Raw genomic sequence first — 17,234 nt, 5'->3', positions numbered from 1 at the left:
CAGTTGATTAGTTTAGTTCCTTTATATACCTGACTATTTGAACCAATACGCAAGACATTAGTTGATAAAACATTTTGAACTACTTGTCCTACGCATTTATTCATTCCTTCCCAATATGTTTCCATTTGTTCCAGCAAGAATGGCAAAACAGAAGCAGCTATAATTTTTCAAAACCGCATCAACCTGATTTAGTTTCTCCAAAGCTCTAGGAGATCAAACTGTAGGAGTTTGGGAGGAAGTTTTTTGCAGTTATACTATAAAAGACTAAAACAGAGTAAATATTGGCTCTATAAGGCTCCCACTGGGCCCAGAGTTTCACTCCCTTCCAAAAGGCTGTATGCAACCTGAGGGGCCCAGGAGCAATGTCCAGTTCGAGCCTGGGTGAATACTGAGGTCTAATTGTATGTCAGCATCCAGCCGGGGTATTCCCAGACCCACCTGCACCTGGGTGCTCCTTAAAATTGTCTGCAACACCGTTTCCACAGAATAAAAACCTGTGAATGCAGGGAAGGACTCCAATAAGTTTCCCAGTTTGAATGGCCAGGGCCTTGGGACATACCCCACAGGCTGTGCCTGCCCTTGCAGGACACCGTCTGCCCCACTTCTGTGCACCTCCAGTCTTACCTCCATTGTAGTGGCTAAAGAAAGATGAAGGCAGAAAGAACTGCAATGGATGTGAGCAAGGGAAGGAAGAGGGCAAAATGCACTTAAAGTAAGTAAACTAAACAATCAAAACAAAACTGACTTGAAGCCAAACCATTGCATCAAATAAAAGCAATGGCGAAAGTGTCAGTTTATTCTTGCGGGAGGTTCCTATCACCTTTCATCCGCAGCTTTCCTTATTCTGAATATCAACTACACATTGGATGTGTCATCCAGCAAGGGCTATTGTCCAGCTTAAAACAGGCAGACCTGGGCTATACCTGTAAAGCCTCACAACTGTACATTACAGGGAGTCACAACACACTGACATAGGAGACTGCAGAAGGACCTGTCTCTGAAAACTCATGTTTTTTCCTCCCTAATTATATTGACTGTTTATACTGATAGCCTCAAAAATATTAATCATTACTTCCAGCCAAAACTCTACCTTACCTACAAGCTATATATTTGTGTGTACGTTAAATATAATATAAAAAAATATTAAAGTCATTTTGGCTTAGCTTGAGAAGACAAATCCAGTGCGGGACAGGAGGGGAAAAAGGTACTTTGAACCTGGACACATATGCTTCAGTACAACTGCAATGTTTCTGACCTGAAGTAACCAAATCGTCATTAAGCACCTAACTCCCTTGTCTAATCTGAAGTAGCTTGTGTATTTGAATGAAATGATGATCGCTTATGCAAAGTGCTTTACTAGTAATGTGTTGTTCTCCACAGTCAAAGTCCCAGGGATTTTTGCTTAGTTTGTTAAGGTTCCCCCCCCCCTTTTTAAATAAGGTTAAAGGGATATCCAAAATTGTCAACTACACCAGATGAAATGAAAATAGAACATATTTAGTAGAGGGGAGGGGGGAACCCTCTACCTGATATGGTAGAATCTGATTACTGACTGGCAGCAAGCCCTCAATCATTTTTGCCAGCTCCTGGCACTGACTTGAATGACTTTAGGACAGAGTTTGCAAAACCAAGACTGTCCAGGGCAAACTATGGCTGTATTATTTTACAGTGAATGCATAATATATTAACAACACTGAAAATCTGTTTCTGCCTAGGAGCATTCTGCAAAAAAAGATGATTCAATGTTAGTTTGAGGTTCATTATATTAGTGACTAGATTAGGCCTCTGAGTTCGTATACTGGCCGCTTCTGGAAACTAGGGAAAGTCATATTGAGCCGAATGTTTTTGTAATGCTAAGCCTATCTTCTCACAGTCTGACTACCTATTTCCCCTACTAAAATAGCCTCCTTTGCATCCTTGTGAGTCTACAACACAATTGGTCAGGTGTTACCCACTAAAATACAATCAAACATGGTGAAACCCCTGATGATCTTGGGATTTATGATATGAAACAATTATTTGTGGTACAAACATTTAGCTAGATCATATTATGGGGAAGTTGTATCCTTTCTTCCACCCCTAGCCACCTACTGCACAAGCAGAATCCAGCCGTTCCTGTGAGGTTCTCAAATTAACAGTGCTGCTGCTAAGGGCAATTCCCTTCCTAGATGACAGATCAGGGAAACGTTATTTCAATAATGGTGAGCCTCAGTTCATCAGCAGCATACTGCAAACAGCTACAGCACCTTTGTTTGATAAGTAGATACTTACAACACAGGGAAATAAATTCAGAGACATCAAGTAGCTAGATCTACACCACTATAAAAATTCATTTGAGCATCAGGCTGTGGTCCCTTTGGCAAAGAAGGAATTACCACCAGGGCTAGAAGCAGGAGCAATCTACTGTAAGGTAAAGCAGCCTGACTGCACAGCAACAAGTCATGTGCACTCGTTCAAAAGTATGAAGGATCCACGTCTGAGGGTTTCATGACTTTCAGACTCAGCAGGCAAAAAATATAGATAAATAAATACAGTGAAAGTTCTAGTTGCAGTATGTAAAATAGCATATTTCTATAGGCAGTTTTTCAAGCTTTTGCAAATAAAAGGATGAGAAACCTAATTTTAAGAAAACTTGAGCTTTACATTTCTCAGGCTCTAGATTAGAAGTCTATATTCCTCACACTGGAGGCTGAAACAGATCCTACCATTCTAGATTGTTACTAAAACAACTAACTCTCACCAAACTGTCAAAGAAAATGAAGATCAGGTTTATTCACACTGAAATCTATTAGTAGTGAATCAGTAACAGCCTACGAGCACCCCTGAGCATTTATTTCTGAAAGGAAAAGTAATGAGCGCACCAACACAGCACAAGCGCTATACAAAAGTACTATCAGGCATTTCTAAACATGTACATGATAGAGAAAACCATTGTTCCCTGCCTACAAGAAATACTCTCTTTCACTGTAAGCATGTCATCATGCAAGATACAATCACCAAGAGAGAGGGTGCTACTCAATGGGGACATATTACATGATAACAAAATGACAAAGATAAAAGACAACATCTGTTCTTGCTATAGACATTCAACTCTTCGGAAATTAGAGTGTGTCGTAAAGCTCTGCATCAGATATTTATTATTGTAAAGTTTTCTGGTGATTTATAGTTTCCGGGTTATCAATTATAAGATGCAATAGCATTTTGATTACTAGTTCTCCCCAGTCTGTATTCCAACACTATTATCAATCCCTCTTCAAATTCTGAAGACTTTTTATTCGCTCCCTAGTAGGTAATACCAAGTGCTGCTACTTACAATGAAGTTTAAATTGTTTGGGGCCAACACCAATATAAAACCAATTATATTTGAACAAGGATACAGAACTAGTAAAGAGTGGGATTTCTGTTTGCTTCTTCATTTTAAATTAGGTTCTGGCTACATTTAAAAGGTTGCAGCTAGTATAGCTTTATAAATATATGTGTATATACACATACACACACGCACATGCACCCTTTTAGGAACAAAACAGTTTTCTAGACGCTGCTTTGAGAACACCTTGAAACCTGCAGAGAAAAATCAAGTCTGTCTTGTTTTCCTTGCTACTGCCATCTGTGGCATATGCACCTAGTTATGCTTGGCTGCATACTGTCATATGAGCACACTGTGTCAAACTGACCTAACAACAAACTAAAATAATCGCACTGAGAAATGCTGTTAACACTGGGACACAGACTGAAGAGCACAAGAAAAATAATATATTGTCTTCCAGCCCTCCTGGTACTGTAATAAAGGCACGACACACATGAGAACTGCTAAGAGACTGAATTTATTTCCAGGCCCTAGTCATGTAGTGTGGCCAGGATTTATAAAGTTATGCAAGTGACACCATGGGGAGAAGACCAGAGGAGGAAGCAGTGCTGTTAGCCTGCTTTTTCACTTGGAAACTGCTATCAAGGTAAAAGTGGAATCAATTATCAACAATAAAGTGCAAACTAACAGCAATAATAAACCACGCAAGCAGATTACGCTGGATGTAGATCAAATGGGATTATATGAACTACCCTTCTCCCAGAAGATACTGCACAATTCAGGCTTCTCAAATGTATCATATTTCAGCACTTGTTTGTTGGCTTGATTTTGGTCACAGCCAGGATGGTGCACTGGGTCATGGGATGACAGATGGTAGGAGACTAGCAACCACCAGGGCACCTCTGGACAAGGATGCTGCTGGGTGCAGACACTTCTATATCCTTCGACCGACGTGCCACATCTCTTCCTCACTTGGTTCTCACTATAAGCGCCAGTAAGACTCAGAGACCTACTAATGGTCTCTGATAAGTCATTTTCTCTCAATAGTTCCTTCTTCCCGGGACCTATAAGGCTACTCCAAAGGAGCCACCACCTGAGGCCTGCATTTGCTGATGCCCTGGAGGGTTTAGCTTTTTTCTCCCCTATTAGAAACCTAATGGTTTCTCCATCTTTGCAATGGGATTATTGTTGGAAGTTCTCATCCTAGCTTTTGCTGTACAATTTTTTGTACTCACATCAGGGGTACAAAAGTCTTTGGCTCAAACTAAGCATTAAAACTTAATTATCTTCAGTCTATGTATACAATGGTGAGCTTAAGAAAGCATTAATATGAAATAGATCTTTATTTTCCATATAACCACAATGATGTAGTCCATTTGATAGATTAATTTCTGACTGAAGAAAAGGGTCGGTCACCAACTCAGATATTTTTTTCTTTTTCCCCTCTTAAAAGAAAACCCAAACCTCCATCCCAACAACAAAAACAGCAAGGCCATCATTGGAAAAAAAAAAAAGTCTGAACCATGCCAGATATCCAACAATTCTGTTGCTAGCCAAAGGCCTCTGGCAGTGGACTGAGCAAACAGCAGCAGATGGAAAGAGAAGCTAGGAGACCAAACCATAAAGAGAAATCAGGTATTGAAGAAATGAGGGGAACAGTGCCAGTGGGCCAAGGGGTCATGACTGAAGGGAGGGAAATAGCACCAGGTAACCAAAATATCTTACTAGGACTCTCAGAAAAATTTCTGCTAATCTGGTATTCGTTTTGATGCCAGGAAAAAAAAAAAAGGTTAGAAAAATTTTGAATTGTGAGTCTCAAAGTGAAGAAATTCCATGCTTTGTGATACACACTGGGACTCAAGCTGCAATTCCTAGAGTCCCAAGGAAGCCAAAAGTTCATATTCTCCTGCAAGAAATTTCTTTTTAAACCAGATATTAATGGATCCATGCTTTATATGAATGTGCCTGCTAGCCCCAGTGAATTAGTCATGGGTTTTAAAATACATGCACAATTTATAAACTTGGATGAGTTAAAATTAGAATGCATCCAAATCCTGATCTCCTTGCTCTTGTAGGCTTGTTTTTACCTGAGCACAATTAAAATCAACAAGAGCACCTAAGAACAGTTTTAGTATTTATTTTAGCATTCAAAGGCACCAGTTTGATTTTAATGAGTATCGTGTATTCGATACTCCCTGCCTTTGAAAGTCTCTCCCTATATTGGAACAACCCAGATTTCCAGACTATAGGAAGACTTACAGGGTCATCTACCTTGTCTTCAGCTTATTAACTGAATGTCTCACAATGACCACAACACAGCATGAAATAAAAAAAAATTAAGCATTAGCTATCTTGTACAAAATCAAAATTATGGAGACTTCCACCACTTCCTTTCAGTAGTTATTCTACAATATAAACTAGCTTACTATAAAAGTCTTTTATCTTAAATCCTCTCCACTTACTATGTTATTTAGTTCTAGCTCTTTGTATACTAAATAATTCCTTCATTCTAAATCTCTGAGACTCTAATACTAGACACCTACGCAACACTTTTGTCTTTGCTTGGACAAGCTGTACATACTTAGTTCTTTCAGAATCTGTCTTAGTAAACCAGACCTTTTTACTGTATCAGATTTGCTGTTTTTCTTTTTGATATTTTTTGGAAATGGAGAAACCCAGAAGTGAATGCAGTAGCCCAAACACAATCACAGTTAAAAAAAAAAAAAAAAAAAAACAACACACACACCCTTCCAGATCTCTTAATATAACATGCTTTCCTTATACTTCAAATGCTAATGCTGTATGGGGAGATTAAGAGCATTACTGAGCAGAGTACACAAGTTTTTCCTCATGTTTATCCCACTCCCTGAATGGGTGCTGAGCAAACTTGGGGACTGTTTCAAGTTCAAGAGATATTAGCTAGTGTTACAGGAAATTTCAGAGCGCCTTTGGAACAGCCATGGCCCATTACACAAATACATGTTTAGGGAGCTATTAAAACACAGATTATTGACCTCCAAACCACAAAAGCTCCTTTGGAACCTCTCTGTTTCATTATGCACTTGTATTTAGAGACTCAGATTCCAGCCCTGGAGTCAAGGCTGGTTCGTGCCTTCTTTACAGTGACTTTTCAATCAGATAAACAGTGAGGACATTACTATTGTCAAATTATACTTATATAAGCATTTATACTGGGAAAACAGTACAAACGTTACCCAGTCTAACAGAGAACAACTCTAAAACTGTAGGTCTCTATGTTTTGAGTGGCAATTTCCCCTGTAAAATTCCACTAAAAGTGTTCTCAGTTATGGATCACTAGCAACATTGATTGTAATGGCTCCTTTGGAAACATTGAGGTCTATCATAACAATGTTGTTGCTGCTGCAAATATGTTAATCTGCTAAAACCCTTCTGAACACCATCTTCAGAATTCTCTTTTAGTGTAGTCATATTTTTATATCATGCCCATTACTTTAGCACCTTCCTGCAGTACAGAGAGTTGTGAGTAGCATCTCCCAAGATGGCAAAACACAGAAGTCAATTTTCTAAACTCCTATTTCTCTCTGAAGTCATCAAGAACATGAAAAAGTGTGCATGAAAGAAAAGCAAACTAAAAGATATTAACATCAATATTGAATTTTTTTCTGCAAAAATCTTGCACATTAAAAATGACTACAGCAAATTTTCCTAAGTGTTTTAAAGAAAAAAAAATAATTTACTCCCTGAATGGGACCCTGACTTAAATAACATCTTCACAACAAATTTTCCTTAAATTTTTAAAGTCCAGTGAGAGCTACCGGAAATATCCAAGTAAGCAGTCATAATGGATATTCATCATGGAAAACAATAAATGACCAGGCAAAAACTTAAAATAGAAGTACCCTCATCATATTTCTTCTCAGATTTTCCAGTGAAAAGTTGTTGGATAACACCGAGATGGACAAACCACTACATTTTAAACATTGAGACAAAATATTGAGGGATTTAGAAAAAACAGATGGACAGAAAAACTCAGTGAGAAGTAGTTTTTCAACGATTTTTTCAGAGTTCTGTATAATGCTTTGCCCCATACCCAGCTCTACCTTAAAAATTAAGATAGGAAAACATTGCTGCTCAGTGGATTTGCACTTTGGCATATAACCAAATGTGACAACATATAGAGAACTTTAGAGTAACTATATGAAAGTGTAGTTTCCTGTGACAGCTATATATAATCTCCAGCTGTTATCCACTGGTTTTAAATAACTTACAAGCTTAGTTCTGTATGTTCCTTAAGATGCAGTGGAAGTAGCAAAATTAACCATTCTTACTTTCCTGAGCCAGCATCCCTATGCCCTGGTGAATACAGACTAGAAGAATGCAAGCGGTAAGAGGAGTGTAGGAAACCTGTTTCCCAGGTCTTTCAAGCAAAGATTAGCCTTGTGTGAAAATGAGGGGAGGAAACAGACATTAAGGCTAATCTACAACATGAAGGAACATATAGGAAATGCTGCTGTCCTCTCTGAAACCTCACTGGAGCGCAAACATTGATGCAATAAAATAAATAAAAATATTAAAAAACCCTTGCCCAGCTAGTCTCAGCCACTCTACACCACCACAGAACTATGTCACAACAAAACAGTTATATAAGGGTAGCAAGACCTCGCCTTCCCACGTCACTACCCTTTGCTAATTTAATCCTCCCCCAGCAATATGGAAAGATGTGCTTGACAGCTACCCAGCTGCCCAGCACAGTCACTGTGCCTGTCCCCCTCCCCTCCCAGTAACACACATGCAGCAAGGTGCCAGGTTCTCTCCAGCACCTGAAACAGATGCGGTCTCACTGCCAGCACAACATTTAACCTGAGCTGAGACCACTGCACCCTGCTACACCGGCAGCAGTCTGGCTCCCCTTCCCCAGGCACAAGCACAGCCTCAGCCCCATAGCACCACACCGACACTGTCTTCCTGTATTTTCCTTCCACATATGACCTGGAGCCACATCTCATACTGGTCTTCAGCTTCCAAATAAATGTGCCAAGTTGAGCCCTAGGAAAATACTATCCTAGTTTGGGTTTTGTATCTGAGAGATTTTAGAAGAGGCCTGATTGCAAATCTAGTAGCAAGTAACTGCAATTCTGGCTGTTGTTAATAAGCATGAATTGGTTTTGGCAACACTGAGTGCATACATGGAGCATGGTCATTGGAGTTAACCAAAGCAACAAAACTGTCATAAAAAATATTTTAGACAAACTACACTGTCCTAATGGAAAAGAGAGCCCCAGAGACTTCTATTTATTGCAGATATTTGAAGCAACCTGGCTGTGAAGAACACCAGGTCAACAAAAATCCTACTGAAGTCAATGAGACTACTTGCAAAATATGACATTCCTCCTAACAAGAAGAGTTGAACACTAGCCGATTACTAAATGCAGGTATAAATTTATTCGGGAGGGCAAAGTGGCAGAGGCAGGAGGCTCTAGCTGGCCCATTAAGCTGAGCCAAAGCTGTGGAAACCATGTTGTTTGGCATTATTTCCCCCCAGGATCATGGCAGGTAAGTTATGGTGACTGCATCAGCAAGCACGTATCTTCTCTCCCCACGCTTGGTCTTCCTGCAGAGTCTAAGCTGTTTGGATATGCCAGAAGGTGCCAAGCACCCATACTGAGACACATGGCAAAAGATGAAAATACCTGCAAAAATCCCAAGGACTTCAGAGGGAATATTTAATTTTTGTTTATTTCTTCTCCCCGCTCCCTCCCCCAAAAGTCCACTATAGAAAAATCAAAAATACAGAGCAAAACAGAAAATTTTATGTGAAGTCTCTTTTCTTGCAATGAACAGTGACATCATTTTTAGAGTCATTCTTAAAACAACATTACTGCTCTACACTTAAGCCTTCACATTGAGAATGTGCATTAGTCATATAAAGCAAAGACATCATTTGAAACTTTCAGCATTAGACAGTTACAATCCCTAAATGCTACGGGCCAAGTTTTCTATCATTCCCTAACATTATTCTGCATTAACTAGGTATTAGTGACTACATATAGGGATTAGAGGCATCTCTTCTCTAGAAATCCAAGTTTCTTTGGCACCTGCAGTATATTAGGTCCACATTTACATTCCGCTCCTCAGTTCTACCCTATACTCTTCCTTCTTATTCACAAGTCAACAATATTGTTCTTTCAATAGCTTTCTCATCTTTTATAAATAAGCCAGCATGGCAGTATTTAGTGTGCAGCACAGTCTCCAATATCAGGTATATTTATCATTATTCAGCAATAAAGAATGTGTACTTATCTACTGCCTAGCTAAACATGCACAGAGAGCTGTCATGTAAATTCAGCATGGCTCAGGATAGAAACTGCAAGCAGGATTCTCACATATCACTTCCTACATTTTGGGCAGACTCTTCAAGCAGCGAATGCTGTCCAAACATCTCCTCCTGCTACTGCTGCCAAGAGAAGGCAGATGCCGAGTATTCAGCTCTTACTTGCGGAGCAAGAGGCTGTCTCGCAGCAGCCGTCCCCCACTTTGCAAGCTCCAGCAGAAGCAGGAGTCACCCAGCTCTGCAGGCTTCTCTCCTCTAGCCCCCATCCCAGCAGTAATCTCAACCCAAATTGTGCTCTACCCCAACAGCTACTATCAGCAGCAAACGCAGAGGTGCAGGAGTCTACTTTGGAAGGTGCAGAAGGTGGAAGGGCCAAGATGGCAGCAGTGGGAGGCCTAAGCTGCTGCTCTAGGTATTTCAAAATCTGGATCTCTCTGACAACTGAGTTGTCAGAGTAACTGGTTACACTAGACATTTCTAGCACTGAAAAAAGTTTCATTTTAGTAAGTACTGGAGTTATTTCAGTCTTTCCCAAAACTATGGGACAGGGGTTTTGGTTTGTCCCTTCAAAAAGTTTTGGGAATATTAAATATCCACAGGTGACCTCTATGCTGGAGGTCCCACATTTTGAGGATTCATTGATTCTGAGAGAGAAACCAGACTGCTTGCAAGACAAAAAAAGCTGCAAATAGACATTCACTCTACAGTCAGCTATGCCAGTTGGTGACATGAGCACCCTCTCCTCCAGCTGTCTGTTATGGCTCCTCTAGGAGAGGACTCTGGTCTCTAGTACAGCTGGAGGAAGGAGATCTTATGGGACTCACTAATGCACATCACTGCAGGCAGCCAGGTTAGCTCCAGAAGCTGGCTGGCTTTGCCATCAGCAGATTAGGGAGTGCTTATATGATCTCTTGCTTTGGAAAAGTTGTGGGGACAGTAACCTCTAGCTACTGGGCAGTGAAAGCAGCTGGGAACAGTAACATTTTCAGCAGGCTCAGCTGGAACCAGGAGAGAGCATCTGTCCATAGTTCCAGTGACAGGTGGCAAGGAAAAAAGCATGTGAGGTGCATAGCCAACTTAAATCCTATTTTTATAATAAGAGAAAGTTTACTTCCATCTAGTTTTAAAGCTGCTCTTCTAGCTCCTTTAGCGATATTAAGAGATGATACCATTGGTCAGAAGCTAGTGATCCTTCCAAGGGATACTGGATATATAAGTAGTGATATTGTCTTGCTAGCATTTTTTAAGTACTGTGCTAATTATCTAGCCATGCAACAATATGTAATAAGCCATTTACATGAAGTGGCCTATTTCAGTGTTATTTTCTGCCAGTAGTTTGTGCCAGCAAGACCCAGTTCAAAAAAACCACTACTGTTAAGTCCTTTCATGCATCGTACTGACAGATTAAATCAGCTCTTTGGTGTTTTATAGCACTTCTTGTTCCCCATCATAATCTACCATATACTGCCTCCAGCACTGTCCCTCCTCATCAAGATTACATAAGCATTGTTTATAACCATGTTAAAATTTACATATCCTAACTGGCAAAAAAGCTCATCTGAATATAAAATTTGGAACTCATTCCAAAGATACAAGCTCTCTCATTTTCATGTTGTCATGCCTTTTTTACTTTTGCCTTAAATAAAAAGTTCCTGCATTTGTAAGCGTCTGACTCTATCCTCCCTTTATGCTCTCTCCTTTGATGGGTGTATATTTTCCTTATACCTCACCTTGCTTTCATGTTTACTTTGTGCCTCTCCCCTCTTGATTTATAGGGAACCTTCACACTCTCCACAGCTGCTGGAGGTGGTTGAAAGATGTGTCCATTATTGTACAAATTCTTTGAGCAAGGCTAGTTTGATTCACAGTATTTACTTGCAAGAGCAGTTAAAAAAAAGTAATATGGAGTCTGAAATCAGGAAGGCAGGTGAGAAAGTTGCTGCATAGAGGACTATCAGAAAGAAACAAAGTTACTATTACAGTCCTTACTTACTTAGATTCACATACTTCAGAGCAATTTCCTATTACAAGTTGAAATACCTGGCTTCAGTGGGAGTTTGCAAGTGCTTAATGTTAATTACATGCTCAGACTTGAGTCATATTCCTGATACATCCAAAAACCCTAATGCTCTCCAGCCCGTTGTTTGTGTTTATGAAAATTCAAAAGAGGTGGACAAACAGTTACATGTGCAACAAGTGCTCTTGCAGCAATTAGATTCTTATATTTTGCACAGGAAAATGGCTACATTTACTTTCATCTCCACTTATCTGCTCAAATTGTGTTAATGTGGTATATTTACAAAGAAAGAAGCACAAGAATAACAGTAACTGGCAGGTCTCCAAAAGGAGCTCAAAGCCTTCCTCAAACACATTAATTACACTTCAATCCACCCTTCTGATTTCGGTGTTACTTTAAATGTTATCCCTCTTTTGCAAAGGAAAAGCTGAGGCACTGAGAATGTCAATAACTTATGAGACGAGTCACCAGCAAAAAGAAGTTTATGCCATAGATCTTCTGACTTCTGTTCTGATACTCTGGCCAGAAGAATAATTTTCTTCTCAACATATTTTGAGATAATAATCTGTTGGCTAGAAGTGCTGGCAAATGTTCATATATAGCAACACTAACATTTTGGAAGACTTCCTCCTATTTTCTACTCAAATTATATCTTCCCACAAGCTACATTGGAACATTTTACAATTACTTTGTAAATCACATTTCTACAGCAAAAGAAATCCCTGTAGCTAAATAGGGCCAGATTACAGTGGTATTCAGCTGCTATCATCCACTACAACCAAGGAGCATCAGCAATCTAAAAAGCTTTAAAATTCAAGACCATGGTATCTAATCCTACTGAAGTCATAAGCAAAAGACTTGTTTCACAAGTCTTTTACTTTGTATGCAAGTTTGACCGCAAATTTCAAATGGCTAGATTTATTTCTAAATCAGAAACTGTGTAAGGAGTAACCTAAGGTCTCTTGAATGGACCATAACAGAACAAAAGTACCCTCACCAAGGAAGCATGGATTCTGCTCTATGGTCTAGAAATAGAAGTTCCTTTGAAAATCAATTACTGAAAGAAGAATTTATCAGAGTAGCTAATTAGACACTAACAATTTCTCATACTGAAAACTGATGCTGCACCCAATTAAGCAATTTCTACCCAATCAAAACTGACTTTTCACCTAGAAACTGAAGGAGACTGTTCTGCTTTAACTGTAGGTACAATTTTAATTGTCTGTTAACTGTCAGCTAACTGTCAGCAGCTCAACCTGCCACTCTTATGATTACTTTCTAAAACAAAGACCTCCATTTAGCCTTTTTGTATGTTTAAGTGTGCATAAAGGCAGATTTTTGTACAGAGGAATGTAACAGAAATCTGTGCTTCAACCTTTCTCAGGCTGACAGTACCAGCAAGAACTTCTGGCCAGTAGGAAGCACAACAACAAATCATTTGAAGGGGATTTACAAATGAGGGATTATGCCAGCTGAGAACGTTGTCTACAAAAAAGGTCTAAGGGCAAAACACTAAAGTGACACAAAAATGTATATTGTACAAGAAAATATTCAATTTCTGAAGAAAACAAAAAAAGGAACACTAAAGTTTTGAGAGTAAGTTCATAGACCATTTAAAGCCATTTGTGTCTTTAGTCAAATAAACTGGGTCTAATGACTAAGGCTTTGACTTAGGCAAAAGAGGTAAAAAATAAATTTGAAGTCAGCAGTTCATACATTTCAAATTTACACTCTGCAAGTACATACATTAAAAAGCATACATTGCAGCAACGCTCCCAAGGTGTTAGCTCTAAGAGCAAAATAAAAAGTGGTCTGAATGAGTATGGAAATTTCTATATTCCTAAATGCAGGTTAGAAAAATGAAAGTCTGTCTGCTCAGGGAGGATTCCATTTACTTACTACGGAAGTCAGCTGTCCAATTATGCAGTAAGAGAAAGTGTATACAGTCCTGCAGGGTGCTAAAGACCTCCCAAGGGATACTGACTGACTTCAACCACCATTTTAGACCAAAGTGTTTTTGTCCTTGTTATCCCCCCCCCAATTCCTCTGAACAAAAGAAAAGGTTTGTGTGTAAATTTAAAGTCCTGTCTTCTTTTGTTACAACTAAATTAGCAAACCAATTGGGAATTATAAAATTGTTTTTACAAAGCAAGAGGGACAACTGAAAAAAGATAATCTAAAGATTCTTTAGTAACTTAATCTTTTTGCCCCAAAGCTGGGAAAATATACAACAAAAAGACTTATTCTTGCAAACCTCTAATCCTATTATCACTGAATCAGATGGAGTTTTGACTTTCTCTTTCCTATTTTAACACTGTGGGGGGCCTCAAATCAGAGCACCACACCTTATACACTACAGCTATTTTAGGACATGAACCACAGCCATACAAACGTGCTGCCACTCTAAGCAGCTGCAAACCCTCTTCACAGAAGTCTGTTGTGAAGCAGCGAGCCCACCACTGACGTTTAAGGACAGCATGTGTCAGTGTTTCTTAACGCATATACCTATGAGTCTCCACATTAGCGTCCACAGTGACACACGCTGACCGTACCGGGGAAGAACACCCACTACAGAGATCACCTTAAAAAAAGCCTTTGGCAACTACTAGCTTCTGATAAATTATCTCATTAATACAAACATGAAAGAAATTCTCTCTTCAGCTCTTATCTCCCTGAAATTGTAACTGCTCTGCATAGGAAACACAGCCTCCTGCCTGTTGCACCAGAAATTCTTCCAGATCAGAGCTGAAACTCCTAGCACAACACGACACAAGAAGCCAATAATCATGTCCCTATATTTTAAAACTACAAATTGATGCAGAAATTTGTTCTCACTCCACCAGCTGCTGAGCCGTATTTCTTGCTCTTATTCAGTCAAGTTTCTAAAAAAACACACTTCATTAGCTTTCAGATGAGAGACTTGGTTTTAAAGGTCATTTTTAGTTTTTTGTTTTTTTTTTTTTTAAATGAGGATGGTGATTTTTCCTGAAAACATATTCCTGAGTCCAGCTTCATGCAAGATGTCAATACACCATTAAGGTGTAAAAATTAAAAAATACACTGAAACGAGCAAATAGAATGAGCAGCCTACCCCAGTAACTTCATCTATCAATTGACAGTCATTTTACCGACCTATATAAGTTTCAGTATAAGGAGTGTTTTCTTATTTTGGAATAATCCTCCTCAATATATTTTTGAAAGGGGGAACATGACCGCTACTTTTTCCTTCCCCCACATGAAGGAAAAAAACAGGAAAGAAAAAAGGAAGAATCACAAGCACTAAGAAGAGGCCAGAATCCTTTCTTTACTTCACAGCGGGTACGGCATTGAGGCGCACAAGGGTCACTTTCCCTCGGTAGGTACCGGCACTCTCGCTTTCAGCCATCTGCCTCGCTCGCGCCTCGTTCCAGCGCTGGGCTCGATGCTCGCGAAACTTGAGCGAGCGCTTCCTCCGCCGGGGCCGGGGCGCTTCCCAGCGAGCCGGGGGAGTGGGTGGTGCTATTAATCATCGCTGCGCCCCACGACTCACAAAACAAGCCATCTGCCATCCCCGCTCCTGCTGCACTTTAATTAAGTGCCTATCCGTCAAAAAAAGAAGAGGGGGGAAAAGGAAGGGGGCGGCGGGGAGGCAGGGCAGGAGGGGAGGGAGCCGGGCCCGCGGGGCCGCGCCGGCCGTACCTGGGAAGAGGAAGGCTTTGCTCCCGTTGTGCAGCCCCGGCACCTGGCGCACGCCCGCCGCGGCGCCGCCCAGCTGCAGCTCGGACAGCACGTCGATCTGCAGCGAGGGGTCAACGCCGAAACCTGCAACTGACCCACAAACTCCGCGTTACCCCCCGGCGGCCGCCGCAACTTTCCGCCCCGCGGCCCCCCGCCGCCGCCCGGCGCGGCGGCCGCCTACCTGCTCGGAGACAGAGGAGGAAGCAAAGCGCGCCCGCGCCGCCGCCCGACTCCATGGCACTCCGCGGCGCTCAGTCCATAGCCCCCCCGCTCCGGCTGTCGCGGCAAATCCTCCGGGCAGCGGCTGGGTCCCGCCCCGCCTCTCACCGGGAGGAGCGGACCCCCCGCCGCCCCGCAGCGCGCATCACGGCGGCCGCCGCGCCGCCGCCGGGCCGGCGCACACAAAGCGCAGGGCGGGCGGCGCTGCCCTCCGCCACCGGGCAGACAATGGGAGGGGGCGGCCGCGCCGAGCCGCGGCTCCCCCCTCGCCCCTCCGCTTAGGAGCGGCGGCCGCCGCCGCAACCTGCCGCTGCTGCCGCCGCAACCTGCCGCTGGCCCCCGCGGGAGCGCCAGTCTCCTCCCGCCGTCCGGCGGGAACACCGGGGACGGCGAGAGGGGACGCCGGCTTATGCCGCGGCCCGCGGGAGCCGCCCACCGCCTCCGCCGGGCCGGGCTGGGCCAGCAGGGGAGGGGAGGGGGAGGTACCGGTACCGCCCCGTCCGCCAGGGGAGCCGCCGCCGCCGCCGCTCCGCGCCCTCCGGCGAGGCGCCAAGGGCAGCCGCCGCCCCCCCGGCGGGACGGAGCCGGGCGGGGGTGGCCCCCGGCGGGGGCGGCCTGCACACCCCGCCGGCGCGGCGCGGCGCGGCGCGGCCGCCGGCGCGGGGGGGGGCGCCCTCGCCCGAGGCGGTGAGCGGGGCGCGCGGCGCGGCGCGGCGCGGCGGGGCCGTTTGAGGGAAACCGTTAGGAGGGAAGTTTGAGGGAAACCGTTAGGCACCTCCGCGGCCGGGAGCGCCCGGGGGCGGCAGCGGGTCCTCCCCGGTGCCCTCCGCTTGTGGCCGGGCGGCGCTGGCCATTCGCCCTCGGGCAGCCTCCTGCTTGGTGGCAGGGGGTTGCCTCCCTCCGCTTTGCTTTCGCATGTTGAAGTAGCCGCTTTAATTCCCGTCCCGGGATAATATTTTCTAGGCTCTGGCGAAATCTCGGCCTGATCTTTGAGCTGAAATAAAAACAGTTGGGGGGGGGGGGGAGGAACAGAGCGGTTCGGGTAATCGAGTAAGGTTAGAGCGTGCTGGCGCAGGGCTTTCAGCGGCAGGTGCCCGTCTGCCCTTTGGGGCCGGGAGATTTTGCAGTCACGCAGCAGTCCAGTTCTCTGCTCCCCAGCAGGTCCCCTGCAAGTGACGTTGCTGTGGCTTGCTTTTTGTGCCTATAAAGGGGGCTAAGAATAGCCTTATTCTTACCTGCTCTTTTGTAAGGACTCCGATGCTCAAGGCAAAAATGCCTTGTTGCCAGTTAGTCGGATTTTGCAGAAAAATGTTTTTTTCAAATTTTTGCCAATTTCCCGTGCATGGCAGTAAGACCTTGATATCAGCCAGTGATTTCCTGTAGTGTTTATTGACCACCCTCAATTTATTCTCTATGATCTTTACAAATAATAATTCCAAAGACTGAAGGGAAGATGTTTTTTTTCTCTCCTTTTCTTCTTCAAAGTAGACCATGGGGGTCAGCGGCAAATCTCCTTTCCAGGCTAGATCGACCAACTCAGATCCTAAGCAGCATAAAGAGCAATCAGCTGCTAATGTGAAAGTCACCTTCTTCCCTATAAAAAAAAGGGAGAGAAGAGTGTCTGAAAATGAGAGTGGGAAAATGCAATCCATCTGTCAAAC

The 17,234-nt window shown here is 42.8% G+C and overlaps 1 protein-coding gene across 1 annotated transcript in view; it reads right to left on the bottom strand.

Annotated features, from left to right (window-relative positions):
• Positions 1-15,737, bottom strand: part of NELL2 (neural EGFL like 2) — a 151,297-nt gene extending 135,560 nt beyond the window's left edge. Inside the window, exons 1-2 of the mRNA XM_067314413.1 lie at positions 15,536-15,737; positions 15,316-15,444 (exon numbers count right to left, since the gene is read on the bottom strand). Coding sequence (XP_067170514.1) covers positions 15,316-15,444; positions 15,536-15,590 — 184 coding nt within the window. The 5' untranslated portion in view covers positions 15,591-15,737. The remainder of the gene's footprint in view (positions 1-15,315; positions 15,445-15,535) is intronic.
• Between the last annotated feature and the right edge of the window lie 1,497 nt (positions 15,738-17,234).

Source organism: Apteryx mantelli, chromosome 1 (genome assembly GCF_036417845.1).
Source record: "Apteryx mantelli isolate bAptMan1 chromosome 1, bAptMan1.hap1, whole genome shotgun sequence".
NCBI classification, from domain to species: domain Eukaryota; kingdom Metazoa; phylum Chordata; class Aves; order Apterygiformes; family Apterygidae; genus Apteryx; species Apteryx mantelli.
This window is presented reverse-complemented; position numbering and strand designations above follow the sequence as displayed.